The sequence below is a fragment of the Fusarium pseudograminearum genome, chromosome 2, assembly GCF_000303195.2.
Source record: "Fusarium pseudograminearum CS3096 chromosome 2, whole genome shotgun sequence".
Classification (NCBI taxonomy): domain Eukaryota; kingdom Fungi; phylum Ascomycota; class Sordariomycetes; order Hypocreales; family Nectriaceae; genus Fusarium; species Fusarium pseudograminearum.
The window spans coordinates 3,824,677-3,852,633 of record NC_031952.1 but is presented as its reverse complement, the minus strand read 5'-3'; the positions used below and the strand labels follow the sequence as shown (position 1 = coordinate 3,852,633).

At 48.4% G+C, this 27,957-nt stretch overlaps 11 protein-coding genes across 11 annotated transcripts; 8 read left to right on the top strand and 3 right to left on the bottom strand.

The window, feature by feature from the left end:
* Positions 1-165: 165 nt before the first annotated feature.
* Positions 166-1,125, top strand: FPSE_06752 (uncharacterized protein; the record flags this gene model as incomplete). Its single annotated transcript, XM_009259870.1, has 2 exons — positions 166-534; positions 586-1,125. The coding sequence occupies 2 exons, from the start codon at positions 166-168 to the stop codon at positions 1,123-1,125; spliced, it is 909 nt and encodes a 302-aa protein (XP_009258145.1).
* A 484-nt stretch (positions 1,126-1,609) lies between these two features.
* FPSE_06751 (uncharacterized protein) lies at positions 1,610-5,407 on the top strand (the record flags this gene model as incomplete). Its single annotated transcript, XM_009259869.1, has 1 exon — positions 1,610-5,407. One exon carries the CDS (start codon positions 1,610-1,612, stop codon positions 5,405-5,407), a length of 3,798 nt encoding a protein of 1,265 aa, XP_009258144.1.
* A 2,815-nt stretch (positions 5,408-8,222) lies between these two features.
* FPSE_06750 (uncharacterized protein) lies at positions 8,223-8,538 on the bottom strand (the record flags this gene model as incomplete). The annotated part of the gene is made up of 2 exons (XM_009259868.1): positions 8,223-8,360; positions 8,422-8,538. The coding sequence occupies 2 exons, from the start codon at positions 8,536-8,538 to the stop codon at positions 8,223-8,225; spliced, it is 255 nt and encodes an 84-aa protein (XP_009258143.1).
* A 767-nt stretch (positions 8,539-9,305) lies between these two features.
* Positions 9,306-10,362, top strand: FPSE_06749 (uncharacterized protein; the record flags this gene model as incomplete). The annotated part of the gene is made up of 2 exons (XM_009259867.1): positions 9,306-10,259; positions 10,294-10,362. The coding sequence occupies 2 exons, from the start codon at positions 9,306-9,308 to the stop codon at positions 10,360-10,362; spliced, it is 1,023 nt and encodes a 340-aa protein (XP_009258142.1).
* A 1,146-nt stretch (positions 10,363-11,508) lies between these two features.
* FPSE_06748 (uncharacterized protein) lies at positions 11,509-12,752 on the bottom strand (the record flags this gene model as incomplete). Its single annotated transcript, XM_009259866.1, has 2 exons — positions 11,509-12,520; positions 12,577-12,752. 2 exons carry the CDS (start codon positions 12,750-12,752, stop codon positions 11,509-11,511), a joined length of 1,188 nt encoding a protein of 395 aa, XP_009258141.1.
* Positions 12,753-13,928: 1,176 nt separating this feature from the next.
* FPSE_06747 (uncharacterized protein) lies at positions 13,929-14,636 on the top strand (the record flags this gene model as incomplete). Its single annotated transcript, XM_009259865.1, has 1 exon — positions 13,929-14,636. The coding sequence occupies one exon, from the start codon at positions 13,929-13,931 to the stop codon at positions 14,634-14,636; it is 708 nt and encodes a 235-aa protein (XP_009258140.1).
* Positions 14,637-15,637: 1,001 nt separating this feature from the next.
* Positions 15,638-16,935, bottom strand: FPSE_06746 (uncharacterized protein; the record flags this gene model as incomplete). The annotated part of the gene is made up of 2 exons (XM_009259864.1): positions 15,638-16,462; positions 16,660-16,935. The coding sequence occupies 2 exons, from the start codon at positions 16,933-16,935 to the stop codon at positions 15,638-15,640; spliced, it is 1,101 nt and encodes a 366-aa protein (XP_009258139.1).
* A 1,198-nt stretch (positions 16,936-18,133) lies between these two features.
* On the top strand, positions 18,134-19,274 carry FPSE_06745 (uncharacterized protein; the record flags this gene model as incomplete). The annotated part of the gene is made up of 2 exons (XM_009259863.1): positions 18,134-18,997; positions 19,047-19,274. The coding sequence occupies 2 exons, from the start codon at positions 18,134-18,136 to the stop codon at positions 19,272-19,274; spliced, it is 1,092 nt and encodes a 363-aa protein (XP_009258138.1).
* Positions 19,275-19,945: 671 nt separating this feature from the next.
* Positions 19,946-20,509, top strand: FPSE_06744 (uncharacterized protein; the record flags this gene model as incomplete). The annotated part of the gene is made up of 2 exons (XM_009259862.1): positions 19,946-20,419; positions 20,477-20,509. 2 exons carry the CDS (start codon positions 19,946-19,948, stop codon positions 20,507-20,509), a joined length of 507 nt encoding a protein of 168 aa, XP_009258137.1.
* A 1,070-nt stretch (positions 20,510-21,579) lies between these two features.
* On the top strand, positions 21,580-23,166 carry FPSE_06743 (uncharacterized protein; the record flags this gene model as incomplete). The annotated part of the gene is made up of 1 exon (XM_009259861.1): positions 21,580-23,166. One exon carries the CDS (start codon positions 21,580-21,582, stop codon positions 23,164-23,166), a length of 1,587 nt encoding a protein of 528 aa, XP_009258136.1.
* A 1,874-nt stretch (positions 23,167-25,040) lies between these two features.
* Positions 25,041-26,513, top strand: FPSE_06742 (uncharacterized protein; the record flags this gene model as incomplete). The annotated part of the gene is made up of 1 exon (XM_009259860.1): positions 25,041-26,513. The coding sequence occupies one exon, from the start codon at positions 25,041-25,043 to the stop codon at positions 26,511-26,513; it is 1,473 nt and encodes a 490-aa protein (XP_009258135.1).
* Between the last annotated feature and the right edge of the window lie 1,444 nt (positions 26,514-27,957).

Genomic DNA, 27,957 nt, shown 5'->3' with positions numbered 1-27,957 from the left:
CGAAACCAAGAGCTTGACGCCTCTGTCCGAAGATTGCCGGAACGGCTGGGATCACTGATGCAGTAAAGTATTTAAGTTGGAGACTTGCCCCCCATGTCTGGTGCACATGCCTTCTACACAGAAATGACTATTTTTGAGAGCAACTAGTGATTGGTAATTATGAAAATGGCTCCCAGTATTACTGTTGTCCCTGCCTCTACCAGAGTTGGCACAGAAACAATTCGTCAGCTTCTGGCCTCCCCCGAGAAGCCCTCGGTTCGCGGCATCTACCGTGACACGGCTAAAGCTCCCTTCGAGTACACCAGCAACCCCAATTTCGAAGCCGTCAAAGGTGATGTAGAAACTGGAATTGGCCTCGACTTCACCGGCTCCGACGGGGTTCTATACGTGCCCCCTCCGATATACCAAAAGAAAATGGATCTGGCCGATTGGGCGGAACTGACAGCTACAAATGTCAAAATTGCATTGCATCAGTCAAATGTTGAGAAACTTGTCGTATCATCCGGTCTTGGAGCACGTTATAAACACGGTGTTGTGAGTAACAATGCTTGGGTTTCAGTCAAGTCGCTAACGTTGAATAAACAGGGCCTCGCACGCCTCAACCATGAAACTGACAGGATACTCAAAGACGCCGCACGCGAAGTAACCGTTCTTCACTGCACCCATTTCCTCGAAGAGTGGAGTTATATCTTCCAGATGCCACTGGGCGACCCTCCAAGCATCACGTCCTGGGTTGCCCCGGCAGACTACAAAATTGCCATGGTCAGCATCAAGGATATTGCTAAAGTATCCGTCAAGAGTCTACTAAGAGACTCTCAACAACCAGGTTTTCACTGTGTAAAGGTACTAGGCCCTCGTCTGTGCAGCTCAAATGATCTGAAGGATGCTTTTGAGGAAGTGACTGGGCACAAGGTGAAGCTTGAACTTGCCCAAGGTGACGACTTGAAGGCTATGCTTGGACACCTATTCCCAGAGCACTGCATCCCAGATATTTTGGAGGTTTTAGAGGCATCTCTACCTGGTGGACTAATCGCTACGGAATATGGCTACGATGAAAACACTTTCACGGGCAAAGTTGAGTTGGTTGATGTTATTCGGGAATTGCACAAGAAGTATAACGAATGAAGTTATTCCGACCTAAATCACAAAAAAAGAGGACCTGGTTTTATCTTGTCGAGTTTGCCCTCACCGTTCATGTCAGTCTTCCCAGTAAACAGGATGTTTTTAATGGCCTCAATTCTAGACCTATTGTTGATTGACACGTCACTGCTGTACTGGTCCAACCATTTGTCTTTTCCGAGTAAATTTAATTAATGCCCCGCATTTACTAGCCGAGTTGATGAGTTGATACGGTATTATTGAATCCGTATGTGGAGATTGATATGTGCTGTGCTTGTGTGCTGTCTCCAACATCCTGGCGTGACACATTCCCCTCTATTGGGTTAATATCTTAACTTGTATTATTCCTCAAAAATCTTCCGCAGTCAAATAAACTTGTCCAATCCTTTTTCGGGGTTTATTCGGCTTCATAGGTGGAAAACAGGCACCACCAGACGGCAATCCTAATCATTTGTTAGTATTATCAACGTTGAGGCCATCAATCTACATCATGGTCGTCTCTGGTGACGGCATCATCCTTCCTGCCCTCGGACAGGATGTACAGCTCGGCATGTTGTACAACGTCCGCACATCAGAACTGTTCGCAGGCATATCCCTGTGGGATAACGCTGTTGTCAACAGCGAGCAGACCAAGGATGAGAGCAAGGTCCAAAATGCAGAGTTTTTCTATTCTACATCTATCGAAGATTCTCGCAAAAAGTCAGCCCTAGATGTCGAGGGATCCCTCGCCCTGGATCTGAAAATAATTCAAGCAACCGGCTCCGCCAAGTATCTGAGCGATACCAAATCTTCCACACATGAGGCACGTCTCGATGCATCATGCACCGTTACTCGCTGGACCCGCCGAATTCCACAGGAAACCCTCTCTTCCATGAAATATCACCGCACCCTCGATAATCCTCGTTTTACACACTTCGTTGCAGAGGTGGTCGAGGGCGGAAGCGCAACTATCAGTTTGGTTCGCTCTACTTCCTCAGAAGAGGAAGCCAAAGAGATCGCCGGAGATCTAAAAGCCACACTCATCGGTGTCCCAGTTAATGGCTCAGCCAATCTGGAATACAAAGATGTGAGCGACGATAACCGCGAGAAGGTCAAGATCTCATATAGTGGCGCCATTGCTGAAAACGTGTCCACTTGGGAGGACGCTCGTCGTGTTGCAAATGATATGCCCACCATGCTAGCTAAGCAGACCAACACGCTTTATTATAAGCTACTTCCCGTCGACCTTCTCGATAGTAATGCCAACCGTCTGATTCGCAGCCTTGACTCTGGTATCGTCAACAGAACAGCTGTAGCTCTCAAGACAGGAATCACGGCTCGGCTGAGGCTCGATGAGTTGCTCCAGCACCAAGTACTCCGCAACTGGTTCCCCAAGATAAAAGGTCAAATCCGCGGCCTGCGGGAATCATTTTTGGAAGGCGAATCAGACTTTACTGAAGCAGCACGTCGTCTCCTGCCAGAACTACGGGACGGTAATACCGACTACAGTACCAAGATCTCGGAGCTCCGAAAAGCTATTTCTCTATTTGAACAGCGTGTTCGAATCGCAGAACAGTTTGCAGATCTGAAACAGAACGAATTAGAAGTTCTCCAGTCAACAGTTGCCTCCATGTTGGGTCAAGGCTTCCAAAACCATCTAGGCGGGTTGAAACCAGAATCCCTGACGACTGTTTCTGCCCCGCGAGTACTATTGTCATTCGGTGGAGGCCAGATCAATCGAAGTCGCCACCTGTTGGAGAAAAAGATGCAATCAACAGAGCTATGCGACGATAGTGATGACGATGATGACAGTGATAATGAAGAGAAAGAGAAAAGCGAAGAGGAGTGGTTTGAGAGTTCACGGACTGTCAACAGCGTCAGGGCAGCCTGTGCAGAACTGATCGGCTTGCGGCCAAGTGCTCCAGAAGAAGTCATATTTGGTGTGGCGAGTGTAGATAAGGCCTACCGTCCGGGTGAAGAAAAGCTCGTGACAACTCGCATCGGAGACATTATACTTGGGTACAATGACCGATTCACGATTGTTACCGGCATGCTCCCCAAAGCGCCAACGGCGCCCACGTTGACAATTGAAGAGCAGGGCATAGCTCTCTCGTGGGAAACAGACCAAAGCGGTGACCTGGAACCTGCTATTCCGACAACTTCCTACGTGGTTCGCTATTGTCCTATCCCTAACCCCGAGAAAGATGGTGTCCTTCCTCGCGTTACAGCCAACGAAACATTTATCGAACTGGAACTCAACCCGACCGAGAGTTCCGTTATTCCGAGAAAGAACGGCACAGGTGATTCGTTGTTTGATGATTGCGACTATCAAGTCATGCTCAGCGTCAAGACGATAATAGGGCTTTCTGGTTGGAGCGTCCCTGCTGTTGTCCGGACACCTCGCTGGCCCTCTGTGGCTTCTAGGATGCTAGAGTTCCACGAGAGGAACCATCAAACATTATCCAATCCCAATCGAAAAGGCACAAAGACCTGGGATATGAATAAGGAAGCAGGCAACAGAACACTCTTTTTGGGACACACAACTATCGTTGATCGTAACTGTAGCGATCCCCGCTTTCCAGACACTGTCGCAGTGCGCATCGTCGACGTCGCAGCTGAATTCGAAGCTGGCATCCCCGCCGCAGATCTCGCTGATAAGAACAACACTATCGTCACTGTCTTCACAGGTCCCAGTGGCCACGGACAGAGCACCCAGATCAACGCCTTCGTTTCATACTTACTGGGCGGTGATTTTGAGGACTCTGCACGCATCATGATGATAGACGACCGCGGTACCAGTCCGACATCGTCACAGTTTGTGACCTGCTATCGCATCAGACCCTTCTCCCCTCTATTCCGAGGTAAAACAATGCTTATTGTGGACGCACCTGGCTTCGGTGATTCGAAGGGTTACCAACGGGACGCTTTCGTCATGGCCGCCATGTCAGACTTGTTTAGCACAGTTAGCCATGTAAACGCCGTCTTCTTTACATGCCGTGCAATGGAGTCTCGAACTACCTTCCTAACACCTGTCTATACATACGTGTCACAGCTCTTTGCCAAAGATGTTCAAGACTGTCTTGGAACTATTTATACTTTTGCCGATTCTGGCAAACCGGCTGCGCACGACACACTTCAGAGGCTCGGCTGGCCTGTGCAGAATGGCGAGATCTCGGTCAACAACTCTGCATTCACTGCGACGTTGGACGTCACCGACATCAATCATGTCCGGGATATGTGGCTGTTCTCTACGAGAGGCCAGTTCCAGATCATGGACACGCTTCTCAAGACCACTCCCGTGCCTACTGATTCCAGCGCCGACGTGATGCGAGACCGCGTTGATCTTGAAAAAAAGTGCTCTCTTACCGAACACAAGATCTTCAAGACGGCAACCGAAGCATGGAACCTGATGGAGAACTTGGACTGTCTCGCTGATCGTATTGGAAACGCCCCGGATGCTGAAGTCTCCATAACCGAAGATCGGGTAGTAACACAGGATCTACCTGAAGGTAAAGGTTCGACACGATGCCTTCACTGCAACATCACCTGCCATGAGATCTGTCCGTATAGCAATGACGAGGACATACGGTATTGCGAGACTATCAAAGACGAGAAGTGCGTTGTTTGCCACTGCCACTGGACAGAACATTGCAACATGAGATATATGATCAAGACAAAACGAGTCACTCGCACTATGGTTCCAGAAGATATGATCAAAGCCTGGAGCGATAAAACCAATGAGCTCGAGACATCACTCCTCAGTGCTATTGACGCTTACCTCGAGCTACAACAAGAGCTCCGAGATGAGCTTCTCGATCTATCTCAGTTGACCAAGAATCTCATGACCAAGGCATTACTTCACGATCCTTCAGCCTTCATCGACTACATGGACAGATTGATTCATACCGCGCGCGCGTACAGCTTTCCTCCCGCAAAGCTAGTTCAATTCGCCACTGCCAAGAACACCCTGCTATTGCTTCAAAAGGTCAAAGAGCAAGGGAGCGCCGCGGCGGTTGAACCAGAGGCGTTGCTTGATATACTTGGGAGTGTAAGGACGGAAATGCATCGAAGGATGCAACTTGAGATGCACCAACGAGTGCGTGAGGAGAAGGTTCCATGCAGTCTTTACGATACTCTTTACGAGAGGCTTCCCCCGTCTATCAAAGACAAGGCCCCAGCGCCTCTTGGAGAAAAGGGCATGTCGACGCAAGGAGAGCTTTATCCTGCGAATCTGAAGGCGGTGGTGTTACTTGTTAAAACTGTGCTCAAAGATGGTGGTGTTGTTGCAGCGCTTGCAGTCAAAGGGTAGGTTGCAGTTAGGACTAGGCTTTCAGCGAACTTGCTAGGCAATGTTTGAGACTCTTGTTTTCATTTAATCTAGATCTAGTTGAATATGGGTACTAGGCGGTTGAATTGAATAGATTCACTGTTGGATGCTGTTATGCCACTACTATTTATTAGGTCCTAGGCCTGTTATGGGATTTATGTTCTTCATAGTATTATGGGAGTAGACTACCGATCTTTTAGCTGTAACGCTATAGATAAGGATCTTTATGCCGGGATAACTTCGGGTATCTGCTTACTTTGTGGAGGATAACGCGATGCGCGGTCGCGTACCACTGTCCTCCAATTCACCATCTGGGCGTTGTGGCCATGGCTAACATTGTACGTTCACTGACGCCTTACTACTGCATCACGCAGGCTCGTTGTAGGCTGTGTCAGTTTGTGTTGACGGGCGATGAACTTATCGTCGTAGGTATATACATCATCTATCTTTCTACCATCGACCCATGTCACTAAACTGTCTGCCTAGCGGTTGGCGATGGCCAAGTTTCTTGTGAGTTTTCATTCGATCGACATACGACGTTCTACGACGATGAGCTCGACGTTAAGCTCCATATGTGCCTCGCAGACGAATGCTTTTTCGTACCAAGACGACGGTATGCTATCACGCTCACTGCCACGAATTCCGCTTTTACTCGGTGACGCCGGCATTCTTAGAAGCTACATACTACACATTTCCTCCGTCGTTGGTTGAGGAGCGACGACGCACTCGTTACATCCAACAAGCTCTCGCACGCAAATTGCAACCGGCAACAACCTGGCCTCGAGAGCTCCCTACAGAGCTGTGGGATATGGTCGCTGGTCTTCTTTTAGAAGAATGTGCCGTTCTTACAGCGCAAGAGCAGATGCACAGGCGCAATAATACCAAAGACTCTATCCTCGATCTAACACAACCCATCCACGTGTCGTATGTGAAGGTGGACGGCCGAACTTACGTCAAGAGCCTCCGAAACACGGCCGGAATCAAGACCAAAGGGGAAATCTCATTCATATTGCCCTCTCCCATCATGCAGGACCGAGATGTAGATGGGCACAAAGGCAAGGATATCTTCATGGCAGAGGATCACCTCGGCATTCGTCAAATCGTCTTTGTATCTCCCAAACACCGCGATAACTGGTGTTGTACCCACCCGAATGCGCTGGGCGCGTGGTGGAAGCACATATTCTGGGATGACATGCCCTCTACTCTCACGATAAGGAGCGATGTTGGTAACCCGCCACTTGAGCCTCATCCCTAGCTAATATCAAGGCAGGGTCTGAAGATTCGCAATATCGAGAACGCGCACAAAGGGTCTCCAGCACTTGCATCTCGTATCGGATGGCAAGTTCCGGTTTCCGCTCCACCTACCGTCATTGATCTTTTGACACTGAAAACACGAAAGGCGTACCCAGACGGCCTACGAATGCAATTCTTTGAATGCAACGCGCCGGACACCATCGGCTATTTCGTAGCCACCGATGGCGCGAGGACACTGGGCATCCTAACCCATAAACAGGATCAAATATTAGATACGAGTCTGTTCAAGGATGCAGACGCCCCCACCTGCTTTTGGATGTATATGCCTATTGAAAAGGGCGAGTATCTTACTGACATCTGCAGACGGGCTGGATGTTTGATAGTTGAAACTGAGACTGTCGGGATTACGGTAGGATATATTGTCTCTGTCTCTTGTACTAGGCTGATAAATGATGGCAGTTCTCTACAAATCGAGGACGAACTGCCGTGTTCGGCCTCTACGGGCACGAGAATGTCGACCTACGGCGCGTTGTTACCTTGCGCCACAGCCCCTGCCGTGCCTTTTTCAACCAACCCAGTTCCTCCAGCAGACACGCCGTGGAATTGATCGCTCTAGAGATCGTCGCTGTCGTTGCTAGCCAGGACACTACCCCAAGGTTGCCAGTATCTGTCTCTCCATGTCCCTACACGCAATATAACGAACTGTGGATACACTCGTCATGCAGTATGCGACATTTGACTCTGGTCCATGTTTGTATCGATAAGTCCGCGCCTCATCGGCCGGTTGTTAGCATGCTTCTCCATTACCTCGATGGCCACCGTGAGTCTGTCGGCCAGTACCGTCTGGACTGGAGCATCGAACCCATTACTGTTGGTGAAACGGACAGACTATACATTTGCGGTAAAAGGACGAAGAAAAGCTGGGGATATGTGGCGACCGTCACGGCCGGGCCGCCGCTCAATCGAGCAGAAGGTTGCTGGCTTGACGTCGCGCAAACCGGCCTCCTGGAATGGTGGTTCTCGTCACGACATAGTGTTCTCTGTTATAATAATACCAGGCTCAATTGAATGCTGGTTGGGATCCCAGCAAGATGGACAATAATTCGGCATACTCCATAAACAGCTTGGCCTACATCCAGTGAGGCTGTGTACTACCCAATCCTTCTACGGCTAAAGTAACTTGTCTTTTTACCGTGGTAAAACCAGACCTTTTCTTGGTTGTAGCCTCTCCCATAGTCAAGCTGCGAAGCGCTGGATTAGTAGTTAGGTTAGTGATGACTAGTGAATCCCCGGTGTTGTATGTTTTTTAACGCTCTTAAATACGACGGCAGCAGATGATCATTTGCATTTTAAGACATCCTCCTCCTCCTACCTCCCCCTACTTTTTTTTTGTCAAATTGTTTCTGATCATGTGTGGCGACTTGTCTTCTCAACAGATTTTTACTTTCTCACTGTATCAAACCTTGGCGAATATACAGGAGTGACGATTTCCACAACAACATCCACTTTATTGTTCTATCCAGTACAGAAAAGTATTTACAGTTCAGTCCTCTTCAAGTTCTCGACTCTTCTTTCTTTGGCTCTTGTGCTGTGGCTCGCCCTTTTTAGGCTCGTTCTTGGATCCAGCTTTATTCTCATAGTCACCGCCTTGCTTTTCGTATTCCTTTGCGAGCTTCGACGCCTTGAAGCAGTATCAGTAACAGCCTGATTATTGACAAGATATCAAGGGACAATCTCCATACTTTCCACGCGGACCATTGACCTTGGCCGCCGCCGCTCTTGTTGGGTTCTTGCTTAATCTCTTCCTTGAGCTCCTCTCTCAGTTCGGGGTCTGTGGGCTTTCCTTTTGACGATGGCATTTTTTACTTGAGTAATTCGTGTTGTATTTTTGAGGTGTTACTGTTAGTTTCTAGAAGGCTTTGCAGGGTGATGTTCTCGACACCCTTTGTTGCCTTTTCATACACGACCACTAGTTCCAATCTATGACGCTTACTTAACTGAATGATAAGTAACATATCTAGTGGTCAATAGATACGAAAACCCACTCTGAAGCGTGAATAAATAGCCAATGAAAGACTTGTAACTGAGTTCACAAAATGTAGCTCCAATCACTATCTTCACCAACCACTGTATTATGTATAACAATATCCACAGCTTCAAAGTAGCTTTACAATGTATCTTTCACTGTAGAAGCGACCTAATTACTCCTTTACCTGCAATTCCCTCTTGTTTGCTAGTATATGTTGTAAATATTACTTTCGTGGAGTGATTCATCATCAGCACAAAGCAGTTCTACCAAATGTCGAATCATATCTCATGACAAACTTCATTGCTTTGCACAGGACATCAGATAAGCATGTTCCTTCTATACTGTCTATTTGCAAATAGCCGTGTTATTGAAACCTTGTATAGGTGAAAAACTTTGATCTGATCACAAGATGTGCCCACAGTCAAATTAAGTTCTCTTCAGAAATTCCAGTATATAAACACACAGTCCCAGGACTAATTTAAAATCTCAGACAACCAAACCAGATCCTCTTTCCTATAAACACTTGAAGCACTTGCCTTCTTTCAGAACCTTTTTGTTTCCCACCTCCACAAAACCACAACACTACGATCTCCCATCATGGATTCTTTCTCACGACTACCGCCGGAAATCCGAAGGAACATAATTGTTCACGTCGAGTCATACTCCGCCATCATGAAGCTCATTCGCGCATCTCCCACAATGCTATGGCAGTATACAATAGACCGAGATGGCATCGCACGAGAGATCCTCAAGCCGATATTAGCTTTGGATGATACCGGTACCATCCTACAGGATGCACTCATCATAGCCCACAGTCGCAATTATGATACAGACGTTGTTACTGATGAGGAGCTCTTACTATCACGAGACCGACCCGACCCGCTAGCGCAGAAAGATAGAAACATGACGATGAGGCTTTACCGCGTGATATCTTTTGCTATTTGCTGGATCGAAGACTACCTGGGCAAAGCCACCGATCCGTTTCCTTCACGAGCTTACATGGCTCTTCCAGAGATGGCGACCGGCTGGACTGGCACACGATTTCAAGACGAGATAGTTGACATCACGCCAGTCTTTTTTAGTCAACTTCGATTGTCAGAGAGGTATCGCCTTCTACGAGCATTTCTGAGTCTGGAAATTATTTTCAGATGCTACGTTCTCTTCCCACAGAGACGGGGACTTCTTGAATGGACCACTGGCGCATCACAGATACAGGATCCCAGTGACACGGAGTGGGACGATATAATGTGTTCCACAGAGTATTTTAGAGTCCTCTACAAAACCCTCTTCAATGAAGCGGCATGGGGAAAAAGAAGGCGAAGTGTTCGAAAAGCCAACGCGCAAACTGCTCCAGGCTCTACTCTTCCGAATCGGCTGTCGTTAGATTCCCCTACCACAAACACTGACAGCCTGGAACAAGGAACATCTCTCAGATTTCCACACTCCATCTGTGTCGATACCCAACTTCGTCATTCTGACTTTTTTCCTTTGTATATTCGCCACGAAACCCCCAGCTTCGGCTTCAGCGACCTCAGTTCAATGCTTATCTCGGTAAACCGAACTGGGAAAAGGCCACAACTTATAGGGTGCTCCAAATTTCCAAGACACAGACTTCATCATCTGCATGGGGATGTACTTTTCCATCATCTACTGAATACAGAGCGTCATGGGGTAATTACTGCACGCTTCAGACCACGTCCCTGGACAACGTTGCGGGCGTGTATCGGTAGGATGAATGATGGAAACAGGCGGCCGTTAATGTCTTTCCCAATTTGCGCTGAGCGTCTCCAGGATAGGATCTGTTTACAGAGAGCATTTGGTATGTTCGAAGACGAAAGGCTCTATTCAGGCGGTAAATGCACTATTCCCAGCTTGGAGGACCTTCAGAGATTAGCAGATGATACATGGCAATCATTTGGCGCTAGTAAAGATGAACCTACAGTCATCCCTAAAGTATATCCCCGATATTTTTAACAGATTACATAATTCAAAGATATGTGGCCTCGCCTAATGCTCTGCTCGGATACCCGGATCAGTCAAAACCTTTTGCAGCTTCTTACTGTCTTTGCACAGAGCCTCAGGTCACGAAACCAGGCTGGAGCTGTTACAACTATGCTCACTTTTATAGCCGGGATCTTCAATGCGCATTAGGGGCCAAGCGAGTCGAGACTGAGTATGGATGCAACGTATCAAGGTCGGAGGGTAGGACTTTTGCTTTACTGTGGATGAGTATCGTCCTGGCAGGTTGCAAATAACAGCGACAAGGTTCTGGACCTATAGCTGGGGCAATTTTGTGGTAGATACGCATGGACTCTGATGGCGATGGTAAAGCAGTCGAAACCAATAGAGGCGTGGACTGATGGAAATGTACACTAAAATTCAACGCAAATGGAACAACGTTAATGACTACCACACCTCTCTTTGCAATATATGAACAATGCTACAAAAGATATCTCGCTATGCAAAATTAAATAACGAGATATTTCCCTTGGCTTATGCTTCTTGAAGTGGTGTGCCCAAGCAAGTCTTCCGTCCTGTTTTACTTCCAAGGCTACGTTGGAGTTTGAGGTACCAAAGCTGCCGCCATTATTTTGTATGTACCCTGAAATACGGAAATGATTAGACTAGCACATTTCTCACAAGTATCGTGTTCACTTGGAGACCCTATCTTAACCCAATAGATCAATTAAGTAGATAACTAAAATAATATGGTCATTTTAAAGGCGATTTCCTTCCGCAAAGCAGAAGTTAGTAGCAGCAGTATCAACTCCAGCTAGAAAGTAAGGGTTTCCCAAGTCCCTTAGTAACTGAGACTATTTCCTCTGGCACGTCGTCCAGGAGGCGCCGAGAGATTGTTCTGTTGACTGGCAGGGTCACACTGTTCATTAGTGGCCTCCGCAACGCAAACATTGAATCCACAGCAATTCTGGCTGATACATCTCTGGTCCGCGGGGCAGTCATTCGAAGAGGTACATTGCTCCGATGAGAGGCAGTCGCTACTAAGTGCGCACATAGTGTCTCCCTCAGTAGTCCTGAAACAAATGCATGTAGTACCGCCGTTACAGTAGCTGATAGTTCCACGGCAGGTGAAGCGAGAGTCGCATGTTGCGGGACAGGTTGGGCAATTGGCGTCTGCAATGATGGCCGTGACGGTAGCTGTTGTAGACTCAGTAGTGGTTGTAGTAGACTCGGTAGTAGCTGTAGTGGATTCGGTAGTGGTTATCATAGTAGACTCGGTAGTTGTTGATGTGGTAGACTCGGTGGTTGTCGATGTCGTGGCCTCGATAGTTATTGATGTCGTAGACTCAGTGGTGGTAGTTGTCGCGGACTCAGTGGTGGTTGTCGTAGTTGGTTCAGTGGTGGTTGTCGTAGTAGGCTCAGTAATTGTGGTAGAAATAGTCTGTGGGATGAACACAGTATCTTGGGCGGCAGTAGGATCGTCCTCGTTGTTGACGCTCTCACTATTGACGCTCTCGCCGTTGGCACTCTCATTGTTGGCGCTCTCATTGTTGACTCTGCCGTTGTTGACTCTGCCGTTGCTGAGTCTACCATTGCTGAGTCTACCATTGCTGAGTCTGCCATTGTTGGCTCTCTCGTCATTGAAACGCTCGTTGGTGAAAAGCTCGTTGTTGACACTGTCGTCGTTGACATACTCATCGTTGGCGTACCGGCCGTTGATATCCTTGACGTGCTCGTCGATAGCGTAATCAGGCTCGTCAGGAGCAAGGCAGTAACAAGCATTTACAAAGTCAATGGTGCCAGAGCATATATACTCGTACTGCTTAGGGACCTTGCTGAGGTGTCCAACAGACCTGTGAAAAGACGATGTGTGAGAAGCAGTAACGACTTGTGTGGATATTCAACTTACCCAGGCACAACCTTGGCGAGAAACTGGTAGCAGTCTTCCTCATAGCCATCGATCAACCTCATCTCTGAGGCACACGTGTCCGAGCAGGTGTACTTCTCTTTGCCAGCGTGTTTGTAGTAGGCTTCAGCGAGCGAAAAGGCCGCCATGACGGCAGCGACTTCCTTGAGGGAGATCATTTTGTAACCTAGTTGGAAAATCTGTAAGATGGCGATTTGTAAAAACTAGAAGAGGGGCAGTCGCTCAGAAAGAAGGGCGATATTTATAAACCTGGATGCATGTACTGAACAATCCCAGGAGCGGGGACAATAGCCTTCGGCGGTCATCAACAAAGCATATTCACGGGTTTTAGCCTATCAATTTTCAATTCCATGTCGAACCAAGCTTCATATCGCATGATTACTCCTCTCTGTGTATCTCAGACCATTCAGCTATGTTGTTTGACCCCCAACATGAAGTCATCGCCCTCGGCTCAAAGGGGTTCGTGTTCATGAATGGACCGGATGACATAATATCACTCAAATCTCTCGGGCTTCCCAGGAATAAGATTAGAGTGTCGCACGGTCTCATAGGCCAAAACGCGTCTGGTCTATAGTAATTGGCAAGTTGTCTCTATCAAACCTTGACTCCGCAGGAAGGGCCGTTTCGTTCTCGCCAAGTCCTACGAATGTCGTACCAAATGATTGAGAGCGAAATAATTATTGTGGTACGATGCGGAGCTCGCTCATGCTCATAGATTTATGTTTATAGCTGCCATTCCATGTGAGAGGCGTTGAACCCTAGTGTCATGAAATGCTCTGGGACGTCTTTAGTCCCGACCGCAATCGGGTCGTCGGTCAATTTACATCTCCGGCTCCGGCTTTTCGAGCTGCTACTCTTCATGGGGAACCGTTGATACAATAGTTGTCAATTCTATAGTTATTCCCGGCGTTTTGGGTCCACAGATTTGACATACAGCTGGTCAGTGTTTCTCAAGCGGCACGGATGAATTGAGAACTCAGCAGTGTATTATCCGAAGAGCCATGGAACTGTTGCTTTTTACTGTAAAGTATGCGACAAGGGCAGGGCCTCGACAAGGACTTGAGACAGAGTGCAACATCCTTAGTGGACATTCTTGTTCGTTGTCGATCCACTATAAATTAAACCATGATCTAAATTCCGAGTAGGTTCGGATGTTATGAGATATTCTGTATCCTAATGTGACGAATGACCAGAATTCCGCGTTTCAGTATTCCCTTTTCGATGCGTTAGTGTAGCATGATAACTATATAAGAGTAGCAGTTATCCGGTTTCCATAGTCCAAACAAATCCATCATCATCACTTCCAACTAAACAAACACTACACACTATCCAACATGGCACCTGTTCAATTTGGCATTCTTGTCTATGACTTCCAAGCACTCGATGTTATAGGCCCCATGGACCTCATCAACTCGTGCAGCAAGACATCTATGCAAATGATGTCTCCCTTTATGAAAATCGAACAAGAAACAATTTCCCACGCGCAGGATTTTGTGATCCACCACGTCGGCCACAGTCGTGACCCCATCACGCTCACTTGCGGCTCCCTAACCATCACGCCCACCACCACCGTGGAAGAATGCCCTGAGCTGGACATCCTTCTTTTGGGTGGTCCTGATCCGTCCACCTTTGAACTGCATCCCAAGTATGCAGACTTTATTCAACGACATGTGGCAGCTGGGAAGTTACTTTTCACCACCTGTACCGGAGCTGTGGTTGCTGCATTGGCGGGTGTTCTCGATGGCAAAAACGCTACCGTCAATCATGGTGCCATTCCGTTTTTGAAGGAAAAGTTTACGAGCGTCAATTGGACCGACGAGAAGAAATGGATTGTTGATGGGAATATCTGGACTTCGGGTGGTGCTATTGCTGGGATGGACATGTTTGCCCATTGGGTCAAGGAGAACTATGGGCTAGGTGTACTTATTCATGGGTCATCAGTCTTGGACTACGAGCCTAGAGATGTCGATGGCATTCTCGATGTCATTCCGAAGCGATTTGGGGAGGATGGCAAGCAGCTTCCCACCCACGTATTTAAATAGAGAGGTCCTGGTGGTAGTGGCTACGCTAATCGCTGGACGATTGGTGGCTTCACCATCTAGAATAGCTGAGCAGAACACCGACAATTGCAAACGAGTATGTTGCGGCACAAATGATGAACTTTGAGTAACAAAATACTACTTGGTGGTTGGTACAACTTTAAGCAAAATATGCCTACAATACCACATCATTTTCCAGCTTTGTGTGACGGCTAGGACTTCATGGGTAAGCGACAAGTGGGTACAGGGTAACACATCTCGGAGACTCAGACATGTCTTGAGATCAACTGCCGGTGACTTGAGAAGGTTTGGACCCTTTGCTTAGCGAAAACGAAACCGAGTTCCGAGACATGAGCCACTGTTGATGTCGCGACGACGAGGGGAGACCAACCGTACTTCCTCAGTGAGAGGGGTTCTGTCAACTTGACATTTCTCGGTCGCATTTCCAGGATGGAAATTGCGTCAGCTTCATTTTGTACCCACGGGATATCCCTCTCAATTGCGGATAATAATGTTATCTTTGTAAGAAAAACACCATGTTGTTGTGGTGATCTCTTGAGCTTCATTGACGTCATGGACACTTGGTAGATATCACATGTCACGCCAGTAACAATATGCTGCCCTCAATTAACAGACACTTAATTGGCGAAAACAAATTAAAATTGCTTCAGTAATAATTATTTTTTCTTACTTCCACGGGCCTCATCATACTCCTTCCGACCTTGGGTCAGCACAGGCTGTCCTGATGTGACCTTGTCAAAAAGGCCTCATCAATCTATGTACATCCAAAGCGTATTAGGAAGATTGTAATGTAACTTGAAGTAAAAAAGAGTCCTTTGTACATGGGACTTTATCAAGCATAAACAGAAAAATAAATCGACAATTAAGAAGTAGCGCACAAAAAAGGCCGTCCCATTCATATTTTCCCCTCTCCGTCCCCCAATGTCCAAAGATGTTCAAATCATTATCGCATAACTTCATAAGCTTTAACCCTTTTTGCGGCGTCAATTGCTCTTGTTGAACAAGCTCATTCGCAGCATGCCGCTCTTCTTGGGCTTCTGGTGGAACGAGCTCTGCTGGCTCATGGGGCGCTGGTCGAAGCTGTCGAGGCTGTCCATACGTTGCATCTGCGGGGGCTGGCGAACTGCGGGGGCGGTTGCCATGGGTGCTGGGGGAGCTTCCTTGACGAGTTCCCCTCGCAGAGCGCGGCCGACGTCCTCGTGCTGGCGCTCGTACTCGTCGTGCTTGGTCTTGGCTTCGATGAAGCGATCTTCGGCGGCGCGACGTCGTTCTTGAAGGGCGCGGAGCTCCTCGTCGAGCTGGGCCATTTGGGTCTGGGCTTCGTGCATGAGGTGATCGTACTCGTGGATCTTCTTCTCGAGGGGTTGGAGGACGCTCTTCTGGATGCTGGGGCTTTGGAGACGACTGATGTCGTGGCCGGGGACGCCCAATCGGTCTGGTGAGACAGCGCGGTGCTGGTGCTGGTGCTGGTGCGGCTCGGGGCCCATGGATTGAGACATTCGGCTCTGTTGGGTGTTGGGGCCCGGGCGCGTAGGGGATTCACCGTGGGATTGACCAGAGTCGGAGGTGCGACGCGATTGTCGTCTGTACCGACCAGCTTCGCCTCTAGGGCCGTTGGGTTGTTGTTGACCGTCCATTGAACCAGGACCGTTGTACGTAGCAGGCATGGGTTGACCTTGACCTGGACCTGGACCTAGACCTTGGGGACCTCGACCGTTGATGTTGATGTTGGGGGGAACTTGTTGACCTTGGGGAGGTTGTCTTCGTTGCCCTGCGTTTCGCGCGACCTGACCAACCGGAACGACACGCTATTAGTGAGCCAAAGTTAATTTCACTTTTTTATTTGTAGTCTCAGGGGAAATAAAATGGAAAAAAGCGGAATAAAGATGTTGCCCGGAATTGATTCCCAGAAGTGATGTTTGCCTAGAGAGACTAGAACTGTTTTTTCTCTAGCGGCGGCGCAGGGGGGAATAGGCAAGAGTACGAACGGAAGAGAGAGACTCACCTGTTGCTGCTGTTGTGCTTGTGCGAGCATGGCGTCCTGCAATGCCACGTCAGACGTGGGAGAGCGCATCTCGGAACCCTCCTCACTCTGGAAGCGATAATCGTCGACGAGCTGTTCGGGAGATTGGGTGCGTCTGTATCGGGGGCTCTGACCGTTTCGCACGGCGCGAGCTGCTTCTCTGGCGTCGCGGGCGTTGTTGCGAGGTTCGAAGCCGGAGCCTGGGTCTTCGAGGCTGTATCTTGGCTGGTGAGGAGCCGCCATTGTAGCCATGTCCATGTTGGAGGTTTGCTTGAGGTCGAATGCGGGGAGTTGGGAATAGCGGTGATGGAGGATTGAAATGGTGAGATTGAGAATTATTAATTGTCTTTGCGCTAGACAAGACAAAAGAGAATGAGAGACAAGAAATTGGTTAGAGAATGGGAGAGGAGTGCCCCCTGGGATCGATTCCTGTTTTAGAGACAGGGTCAAGAAGAGAAACGCGATGGCTGGAAATGGGAGGTTGGTTCTATTTTAGCAGTCCGTCAGTTTAACTGTCTCTGTCTGTGTCTTTGCTTTTTATCTCGTGGTTGGGATCTATGGACTGTCCAGGGAGGCTAGTAGGGACCAAGCTAAGCTAGCGAGGCCCTGCTGCCCAGCACTGACTTGGCAGATGCCGGTGGTCCACTGTAGATAGCCCAATAGACCCTCAAGTGACGCCAATTGAAGACCCAATTGAAGACAATATCAAGCTAGAGATGCATTCAACTGGATTATATTCTACACGTCTTCCTTCTCGTATGGAGAGCAACTGAGACAAGACATGTGCGGCTCCTTGCATGGTGTGTTTGTCGTCCCGCGATGGTGTTGCAGATAAAACTTGATGGTTGTACTCGAGGTGGCTGGGCAAATGGGATAAATCAGGTTATTTTTGTTGCCGACCAGGGAATTTAAATTAAAAGATGAAACGTCGCTTGGCTTCAATCTAGTGTTTTATTATTCGTCCAACCAGTCAATCCAGCAATCTATCGGCGATAAATGAGGGTGTTGGTGTGTCTTGGTACCTTAGTATTCATGCATGCACTCAAGGTTACACGTCACTGTAGTGTGCAGCACAGTGTAACACTCGGTTGATGCGCGACGCGTTTAATCATGCCATTTTCTGTCTTTCGTCAATCGATCGATAACAAGTAGAGTATTGGTGTAGTTGTAGACGTTGAGAGAGTCAATTGATTGTGGTGATCTTATTACAGGTAGGTTAGTACTCAAATTATAGGGCTCAATTACTGCTATCGCCTACAAGCGCAGAATTTTCAGGAAGCGATGCAGCGGCCCGTCCCATGCCCTTGACTTGACATGACATCCTTCCACCACCTTCGTTCGCTTCACCGCCAGACCCTGCCTGACCTGACTTGTGTCCAAACACTGCCCAATCTTTATCCAGTACAGGGTAGATGCTGGTCTTGGGCGTCCATGTCCCCTCATCAAGCATCGCATCATGACCCAAGATGCGACCGTGCAAAGTCTGCTCACCGTCATAATCACCACTTCCCCAACTCCATCTGCACCCTCCACCGAGCTTATATCTACGATTCTAGACTCTTTCGATCGACATTGTCCAGAACTGACAAAATGCAACGTCATTGTCGTCTTTGATTCGTTTGATCAGATCGTTCCCACAGCGCGATTAAAGAAAGGACAAGTCACACCTCAGCAAGCAGCTGCTTTTACTGCCTACAAGAAGAATGTCAAGGACTTGATACTCAAAAAATATCATCATGATGCTGTCGTCACTTTCACAGAAACAGATGCTATAGCAGAGTACGGAAGCCCGAAACATGAGAATGCGGTCCACTACAAGATATCCCAAACAACTGACCAGCGAGTCACGTTCATCGAATCATCAAGACGGTTGGGCTTCGGCCTGGCAGTCAGATCCGCTCTGAGAATCACCCAGACTCCCTATGTCTGGGTCCAGCAACATGACTGGGCCATAACAGCACATCTCCCCATCCAACCTCTTCTCCAAATCATGCAAAGCCACGAATCAGACCCAGAAGCACCCATCAAATACGTCTGTCTGGCAGCAGTACGTATGCTTTCATACGCCTCATCTGCAATCGTGTCAGAGTTCCCCAGCCTCCGTGATACTTCGTTGGCTCTCACTCGCGACTACGAAGCACCGTCACATGCTGGCAAAATACCACTAACGCCAATGTATTTCTGGCATGACAAGCCACATCTTGCATCAGTGGCTCATTACCTGGAACGTGTCTTCCCCACGCGTCTGGCTATGCTACGTGGAGATTTCATTGAAGACAAGATTGGGCAACGAGCTCGTGCTCAAATGAAAGATGGACAAGTAAGTATAGCCATGACAGTCAAGTCATGAGATGGCTAACAAAGTGTAGTGGAAGAAATGGGCGACTTGGCTTTACTACCCTGATGAAGGCAAGACACTATGCTTGAGGCATCTCAAGGGGCGGACCTGGGAGGGAACGACGCGTCAAGCGGATAGAGCTGCCATGTGGCGCAAGAAGAACGAAGCGGGGAAGATTATAGAGACGGTAGATTTGCATGAGGCGGATGGGAGTCATGATATATCCCTGTTCTCAGATGAAGAGGTACCGACCTCATGATTTTACAGAGGTAGAGGTCACAAGTTTGTGAGTTATACCAGGAACGAAGAAGGAGCACTTCGACGTAGCCTCATGGATTCAGGTGCCTACAGCTTAGTCGCTGTGTTGGGGTTTCGGTTGTTGCACACAGAGTCAAAGGCTTAGGTGCATAGCTGCGGCGTACAGCAGTGATGACACCCCAATAGTCAGGATGGTAACTCATCTCCTAGTATCATGTCTATTAGTGAATGAAATCGATGTAATATTTACCTATCAAATTGGAACTGCTTCAATCCCGTGTGAGACACTCGTTGGTAGCCGAAACGCTCGGTTATCTGATCTCACCCAGGAACACCTCCGCATCGATCGCGGCCGCAACATGACGTCAAGCCCGATCTCTCCGCCATGATCTGGCTAAATGAAACCCCATATTCTCCTTCATCCAGAAACAAGTCCAATTAGAAAACATTCTAAAGCCGTATTTGGCTGCCGCATCAATTGCCGACCAGATTGCGGGGTGCATATCGACCCCTCACACTGACTCGATCGTCAGTCTCCATCAACACCACCTCGGTGTTGGCTAGATCGACTTGGCGATCTGTGGCACAGCTGGAGTATAAGAATGGGAGATATCAGGTTAAAATATGCGTAATTTAGTTGAAAAGTCTTCTCTATTTGTACAAACAGCCAACATGAGACTCATCAGCTCTTTTGTCATCGCCTGCAATGCCGTCCTCGGAGCATCCCAGCTGATGGGCACTCCCTCATACGAGTTCCTCTACACTGTCAACGCAACACTCGGCGAGCGCTGGCAAATCGGCGACTATCATCAAGGAAGCCGCGTAGTCATCCCCATCACGGGCGGAACGTTCAAGGGCCCTCGCATGTCAGGTACCGTGTCAAACCTCGGTGCCGACTGGGGGTTGACGGACACCAAGGGGATCTTCTTTCCCGACACTCGATACAACCTTAGAACGGATGATGGTGTCGATATCTATATCCAGACCCAGGGACCTACACAGCCTGATGGACGAACTCTGCTGAGAGGCACGTTCCAGACGGGACACCCGGACTATGACTGGTTGAACTACATCCTTGCTGTTGGTGTTTTGCAGAGACCACCTGCTGAGTCCAAGGGCAAGTATGTTGTCATCGACATGTGGCAGGTCAGTCATTCCCCTTACAAAGCCGTCAATGAGTTAGGAATTAATACGGATTTACAGATGGTCCTGCCTGACTGCAATGGCGCATGTTGAGACGAGACGGACGGTAGTCTGGCTGGGATGCCGAACCTTGACTCAATGTTGCCAATGGGCACCGCTTAAACATTTAAAAATCCTGTTAGATTAGGCCGTCCAAGTCAGAATAAAGCCGATAGAATAAGACCGAACAGACGTTAAATTACGCGTTAACACGCAACCCTGCGGTATATATGGGATGATAACGGGACGGTAATAAGCAAACGGCAAAAGCTATCATCCAGGTCCCCTGTGAAATTAAACTTTACAAGGACGGTTATCGGACGAACAGAGTTTGGATACCCCTACTTTAGACGGTTATTCCCCGGGTTGTAAGCAGAACACGAATAATAAACGAATTGTCCATCTTGCAGCACACGTAAGTCCCAGGTTTGCTGCTGTCGGGAAGAACGTGCCGTGACATGACACTACCGTGAATTGAGAGCTCATACCAAGCAAGAGAGGTTAATTGCATTGCCGCTGAAGATACAGAGTAGCCGGCTGTTGTAGTACCGTTCAAGTCTAGGGCTACTACCCCGGTTTCTTAGTTTCAGTCTACTGAGCTGAAGCGACGGGAGTAAAGTCAATTGCGGGCAAAGCAAAAAAGTAAATTTGTATTAACAAGCCTAGGCGTCATATCTGATAAGCAGGAATCTGATTTCTCAAACTCAATTGTCAAGTAAATTAATCGGATAATCTCTTCCATCAACAACAGCATCACGGCTTGGTTCTGTTTATGCCATCTCGCAAGATTTTTCCCCAAACTGACTCGAATCCCCGTCAATGCACCCCGGATTTAATTCCAAGTCTAGCAAGCCGAGGTTTCAGAAGTCTTCCCCTCCCTCACGCAACAACTGCCGCCCTACCGGGAGTAGTAGTCCTCGCTTATAACCCACGGGGGTAAAGATCACCAGACTTCATTTGGCCGATTCCCGTGTGGGAGCAGGGGTTGGCCGGTGATAAACATTTATGCGGTAATGTGTATATATTCTATCATGTGGCATCTACTTTGTATTCTCGGTCAGGCTTCTCTTGTGTTGTCTCTGTCGAATACTTGTACTTGTCCACTTGAGAATAACTACGACAATATGCGCGCCAATTCTTTGCTTGTCTCGGGGCTTGCTGCTTGTGCTGCGGCTGCTCCTGAAAAGGCAAAGGATGACTTTGCTGCCAAGTGCGCCGGCTTCAAGTCTTCGTTGAAACTACCCAACACCAAGGTCTGGTTCACCGAACATGTGCCCGCCGGTAAAAACCTCACCTTCCCTGATAACCACCCAACATGTACTCCCAAGAGCCAGGTTGTCGATGTTGAGCTCTGCCGTGTGGCCATGCACGTCACGACAGGTCCCGCTTCCAACCTGTCCCTCGAAGCTTGGTTGCCTTCAAACTGGACCGGACGATTCTTGAGCACCGGAAACGGTGGTATGGCTGGATGTATTCAGTATGGAGATGTGGCATACGGCGTTGGGTTCGGCTTCGCTACCGTTGGTGCTAACAATGGCCACAACGGAACATCAGCCTTGCCCATGAAGGGCAACTCTGGTGTCGTGGAGGACTATGTCTACCGCTCGGTGCACACGGGCACCGTTCTTGGAAAGGACATCGCCAAGCAGTTCTACGGCAAGAAGCACACCAAGTCTTACTACCTTGGTTGCTCGACCGGTGGACGACAGGGATGGAAGGAGGCGCAGAGCTTCCCCGATGACTTTGACGGTATCGTGGCTGGTGCTCCTGCGATGCGCTTCAACGGGCTGCAGTCCCGCTCGGGAAGCTTCTGGGGTATCACTGGTCCCCCCGGAGACCCAGCTCATCTCAGCCCCGAGGAGTGGGACATGGTTCACAAGAGTGTTCTTGTCCAGTGCGATGTCCCTCTTGACGGTGTTGATGATGGTATCATCGAGGACCCTAACCTGTGCCAATACCGACCCGAAGCCATTGTCTGCACCAAGGGCCAGACCAAGAACTGCCTGACTGCCCCCAAGATTGAGACTGTCCGCAAGGTTTTTGGCCCCCTGTACGGCAACAATGGAACCTACATCTACCCCCGAATCCCACCTGGTGCCAATGCTGGCTTTGGCTTTGCCATTGGAGAGACGCCTTTCCCTTACTCTACAGAATGGTTCCAGTACGTTATCTGGAACAACACCAACTGGAACCCCGCACAAATCGGCCCCGATGACTATGAGAAGGCCAACGAGGTGAACCCCTTCAACGTCCAGACCTGGGAAGGCGACCTGTCCAAGTTCCGCGCCCGAGGCTCCAGAATCATTCACTGGCACGGTCTCCAGGACGGTCTCATCAGCTCCGACAACTCTATGGAGTACTACGACCACGTCTCTCGCACCATGGGTCTGAGCAACACCGAGCTGGACAAGTTCTACCGCTACTTCCGTGTCAGTGGCTGCGGTCACTGCTCCGGGGGCGACGGTGCTAGTCGCATTGGAAACAACATTGCCAACCTGGGCGGCAAGGACGCAAAGAACAACGTTCTCTTGGCTATTATCAAGTGGGTTGAGGAGGGTGTTGCTCCCGACACCATCACCGGCATGCGCTTTGCCAATGGAACTTCCAACGGCAAGTTTGAGTACGAGCGCCGACACTGCCGCTACCCTTACCGCAACGTCTGGGACCGCAAGGGAGACTGGAAGAACCCCGACAGCTGGAAGTGTGAGTGAGAGGAATAAAGCAGTGTTGATCTGGGTGGCGGCTATTATATAAGATTTATTTCATTGTACACATATAGGAAGATCGTCGTAAATAATATGACATTTTTTACATAACATTCAACGCGTCTATGTCTTTAGTAAAGCAACGTGGCCGGGATAATACGGGCAACAAGTAGAAGCGCCAAGGTAAAGTGATGTCAAGTAAATAGACTAGCGAGGTGTAGTTTACGTTGCCCCCAATCTCACTGCCTTGGAAAACCCCCTTCCCCAAAAACATGGGGGAACAAGAGAAGGGAGAGGGGCGCGTACCGCAATATCAGTCATTTCCCCGGACCCAATGTCCTGTCACGCAGGTAACGAGTCACCTTTCGCGTTCCAGCTAACTGTTTCTCATGCGGAGAGACTTACCCTTTACAGTCCACTTAGAGAAGTCTAAATAGTCGCCAAGACAAAACATCCCCGCGATCTAGGACGGTCAAGAGGAAAAGCCGGAGGTTGAGTAAGAGAAACTGGGTGCACAGACTTTGTCTCTCCTCTCCCCCTCATTTCCCCAACCTTTTGGTATCCCCCACAGTGTAGTCTATGCAGTGTCACTTGTTGTTCTCCTCTCTCCAACATGATTTCCTCTCTGTTGGATCACATCCTTGTTGAGGGGTGTTACGGTAGCGAGTCAGCTTATGTTAGGAGAGCCAATGGGGATGGAAGATGAGGTGAGCGTTGTTATTCTAGAATGAATTGATGATGCATGCCAATGGTTGCTAGTTTTGCATCTCCGTTGCGTGATACGTAAAGGATTGGTGTTGTCAGTGGCCAAACAACCAGCCTCGGGATTCGGAGAAATCAAGTAATAAATACGATGTCCTTATCAGATAAACAGGAATAGTTTCACCAGTTGTCCAAGTTTAATACCGACAATACCTCCGAATGCGATAAACATGCTACGATGCCGTAACTCTCGAGACTCACGAGAATTGCCAACGTTTCTCCAATTCTCCAATAGAGACAGCCTTGATTATCACTCTTCGGACCGGTGTCGGATATTCCGGCCTTGGATCAACAGATAGCGAGTCGTGAGGTCCACAAAATGTTGAATGCATGTGTCAAAAGAGGCTACTTTTCGCGTAACGGAAACAAATCTTTCTTTTGTATCGTTGAGGGAAAAAATGGTACGACACGACCGGGTAAAAAAAAAGCCAAAAATAAGCTTGTACCCTTGGCGTACGGACGAAGCCGCAGGGGGGAAGATCAGGGGATGAAAAGGCTGCTAGACCAGATTTCTTCACCTCGGACCGAAGAGTAAAGAGCCTCACTTGGACTACATCAACGAGTTACAGTAACTGTATCAAGTGTGTTGAGTATGATATACGATAATTCTCTCTCTAATCCATGCAATTCTTATCTCTCGTTCCTCTTTTAAATTCCCACTCGCCGGGTTCAAACTGGATCTTTCTCCATCCGTTGCAGCAAAGATCGCTGCCCATAACGTAACAAGATGGAGACCCAGTATTCTCATCGGGACTCTCGCTTGCATTATTTTCATGACCTGATGGCTATTGGCGATTTGCTAACTTTTACGTGAGAGACTCTCGTTCCCCCATGGGGCTCCACGATATACCGCTTGTTCTTTCAGTTCCCATTTTTTGATAACGCGACTTTTTTTTTCTCGCTCGGCAATCCACTCGGACAGAGATAAACGTCGAGAGACTTTTGTCTTGGCGCATGTATATAAGAATTGACTCGACGGCCCCATCAGAGTTGACCGTTTGTTACCGCCTCTGTATCTCATAAACCTTTGTCCCTGTTTGTTCTCGTTACAGTGGCGCAGAGTTAATATAACCTTACTTGACAGTCATCACTTATACCCTTTCTATCTGTCGACTACCATGGGCGCTGAGGATAAGACGACAAAGACCCAGCCCGAAATGGGCCACCAGCAAGGGCAGGACAGCCCTGCGTCCATTCGTGGCATCGACGGCAACGAGATCAGCAACATCAACGATGCCAATGATGATATCATGGCCTCCAAGGAGCAACACTCAGACGAGCCCGTCCAAAACATCTTCAACCAAGGCGGCAAGAACTACAGAACCCTCAGCAAGTGGGATACAGTCTTTGTCCTCATCACCAACCAGGTCGGCCTTGGTGTCCTGTCCCTCCCCGGTTGTCTTCAAGTCCTCGGTGTCGTCCCCGGCGTCATTGCCGTCATTGGTCTCGGCTGTCTCTCTGCCTATACTGCCTACGAACTCCTCCAATTCTACAGAAAATACCCTCACGTGGTTAATGTCGTTGACATGTGTGGCATCATTGGCGGCAGACCTCTGGAGATCGTGGCTGGAATTGGGTTGATGATCAAGGTTATGATGACTTGCGCTTCTGCCAGCGTAACCTTGTCTGTCGCATTCAACACCCTTAGTAACCATTCCATGTGTACTGTCAGCTTCGTCATCATCGCCGTCGTCGCCTGCTGGGTGTTGTGTCTTCCCCGAACCGTCAAATTCGTCTCGCAATCCGGAATTCCATCCACCATCAGTATTCTAGCCGCGGCGCTTGTCGTTATGATCAGCTTGGGCTTTTCCTCACCTTCGCAGGCTCCTCCTGGTTGGGAAAGAGAGATCAAGGTCGTCGGTAATCCAACTTTCCGTCAAGGTCTCAACGCCTGTCTCAAGATCTGCTATGCGTATGCAGGAAACATAAGCTTCGTTTCATATATGGCCGAGATGAAGAACCCCAGCCGAGACTTCCCCATGGCTTTGGCCTGCCTTGAATGCTTCTCCATTACCCTTTACACTATCGTCGCTGTGGCCATCTATTGTCTTGCCGGCGACTATACTACCTCACCTGCTTTGGGATCCGCGCCCAGGACCGCTGCGAAGGTCGCTTACGGACTCGTTTTGCCATGTGTTTTCGCCACAGCCATGGCTTTCGGTCACACTGGTATCAAGTACATGTACGTTGTTGCCATGCGTGGCCTCAAGGCTACCCACCAAGTCACCGACCGAAGTGTCAAGTCGTGGAGCGTCTGGGTTATCTGCGTGACCTTGTACTGGATCATTGTCTTTATTATCTCCAACGCTATCCCCATCTTCGATTCCATCCTCTCCATCTCTTCAGCGACGACGATTGCCTGGTTCACCTTCGGTCTCAGTGCCATCTTTTGGTTCCACATCAACAAGGGCCAATACACGAAGAACTGGAAGAAGATGGCTCTATGTGTCATCAATGGACTTCTTATTGTCCAGTCGTTGTTCATGAACGGTGGTGGCCTATGGTCATCAATTACCGAATTACTCAACATCTTTGAGAACGACTCCAGCAAGATCCGCGGTACTTTCTCATGCGGTGACAACTCTATTTAGATACGCATATTAGGAATTGGTCATAGATACCATGTAGCAAGCAAAAGCGAATGAATGATATATGATGAGATTACGTTTTTTTACTGCTTTTGAACTGAATGTCAAGGACATCTCGCATTGACTTGCGTGATAACAATGCTAGAATGCATCCATTTTCTGTTCTTCTTCTCAGATGGCAAATCGTCAATCACATGACCAGTAGACTCCATAATTGATACCACCCATTATTTCAGGCCCGGCCCTAGACTAGCGAGGTTAACCATGAAATCTGTGCCTGCAGGGAGTGGATCATGTCTAGTGAGGGATCATCAATTCCCTGACTTAGGGCACAAGAAAGAAACTGCAGATATATTCCTTCACGAACCAACTTGACCGAGTGCGTCAGATCAGATGACAATGATGTCGTACTGGAAATCAGTTCACACTCTAGGCCGAAAGGTATATCAGGTCTCGATGTCTTCGGGCCGACAATGTCAAGGGTAACTGTGGCATGACTTGTGGATTGACGGTCATCTGCATATATCACCAGAGTTTTATGCCTAGAAATACCAAACACGCATGTCACGAGACAGGAAAAACTAAAAGTTCTTGTACGTAGATCAGCTTACGTTGGTGGTACCTTAGAAACTAACTGCGCACATCATCTCTTCAATTGCCACAACATTGTGTTATGCGGAGTTAGGGCTCCTTATTTATGTTTAGTTACTTCGTCGTTGCTGGATATTACTCAAGTCACTATGTATGTTATGAACCATTATGAGTCATTGTGTATCACTCTGTACGTATTTAATGAAACCCCGGTCTTTCCGGTCTTTCCGGGTTTGTGGTAGGGCTGAATGAACATTGTTAGCTTGCTTTTACCCGGCTCAGGGGATGTGACAAGTTAGCTGCTTCAGGTACAGAGTATGAGAGATAGAATTAAGAAGTAGGTTTATGTAGTGTAAAATAATATTATTTAATCATTTATTCTCATGTCCTAGAGCTTACAGTTTGGCATTTTATTACCAGTTGATCGACGTGCGGTTGTACTGACTTTGAGCCTTATCATATGTAGCACAATGAGTGCCAGGATACCGAATCGTAGCAATAATCTGGGCCAAGAGAGAAGGCTATTCGAATTATTGACAGCATGGAGTAGTAGAAAGAGCCACTAAGAGTATGTTATGGATTCCATGTCTGGTCTACGCATGTTTTGTTTCTCTCCACCCAGTTAGCTCTGTGCAACCCCCTTGTAGATGCTCGCCAAGCGTATGCGTTCTTCGGCGACCACAAACGGAATAGGTCCATGTTAACAAAATAAAGGAGTAGCAAGAGATTGCCCATCCAAGTGCATCATACCTTGGCCTATTCGAACGCGTCACGCCGAAGTGATTCATACTGAGTAATGCCTGCAGGACTTGTACTAATGGTTGTGAAAATGTTGGATGAGATGTCATATATATAT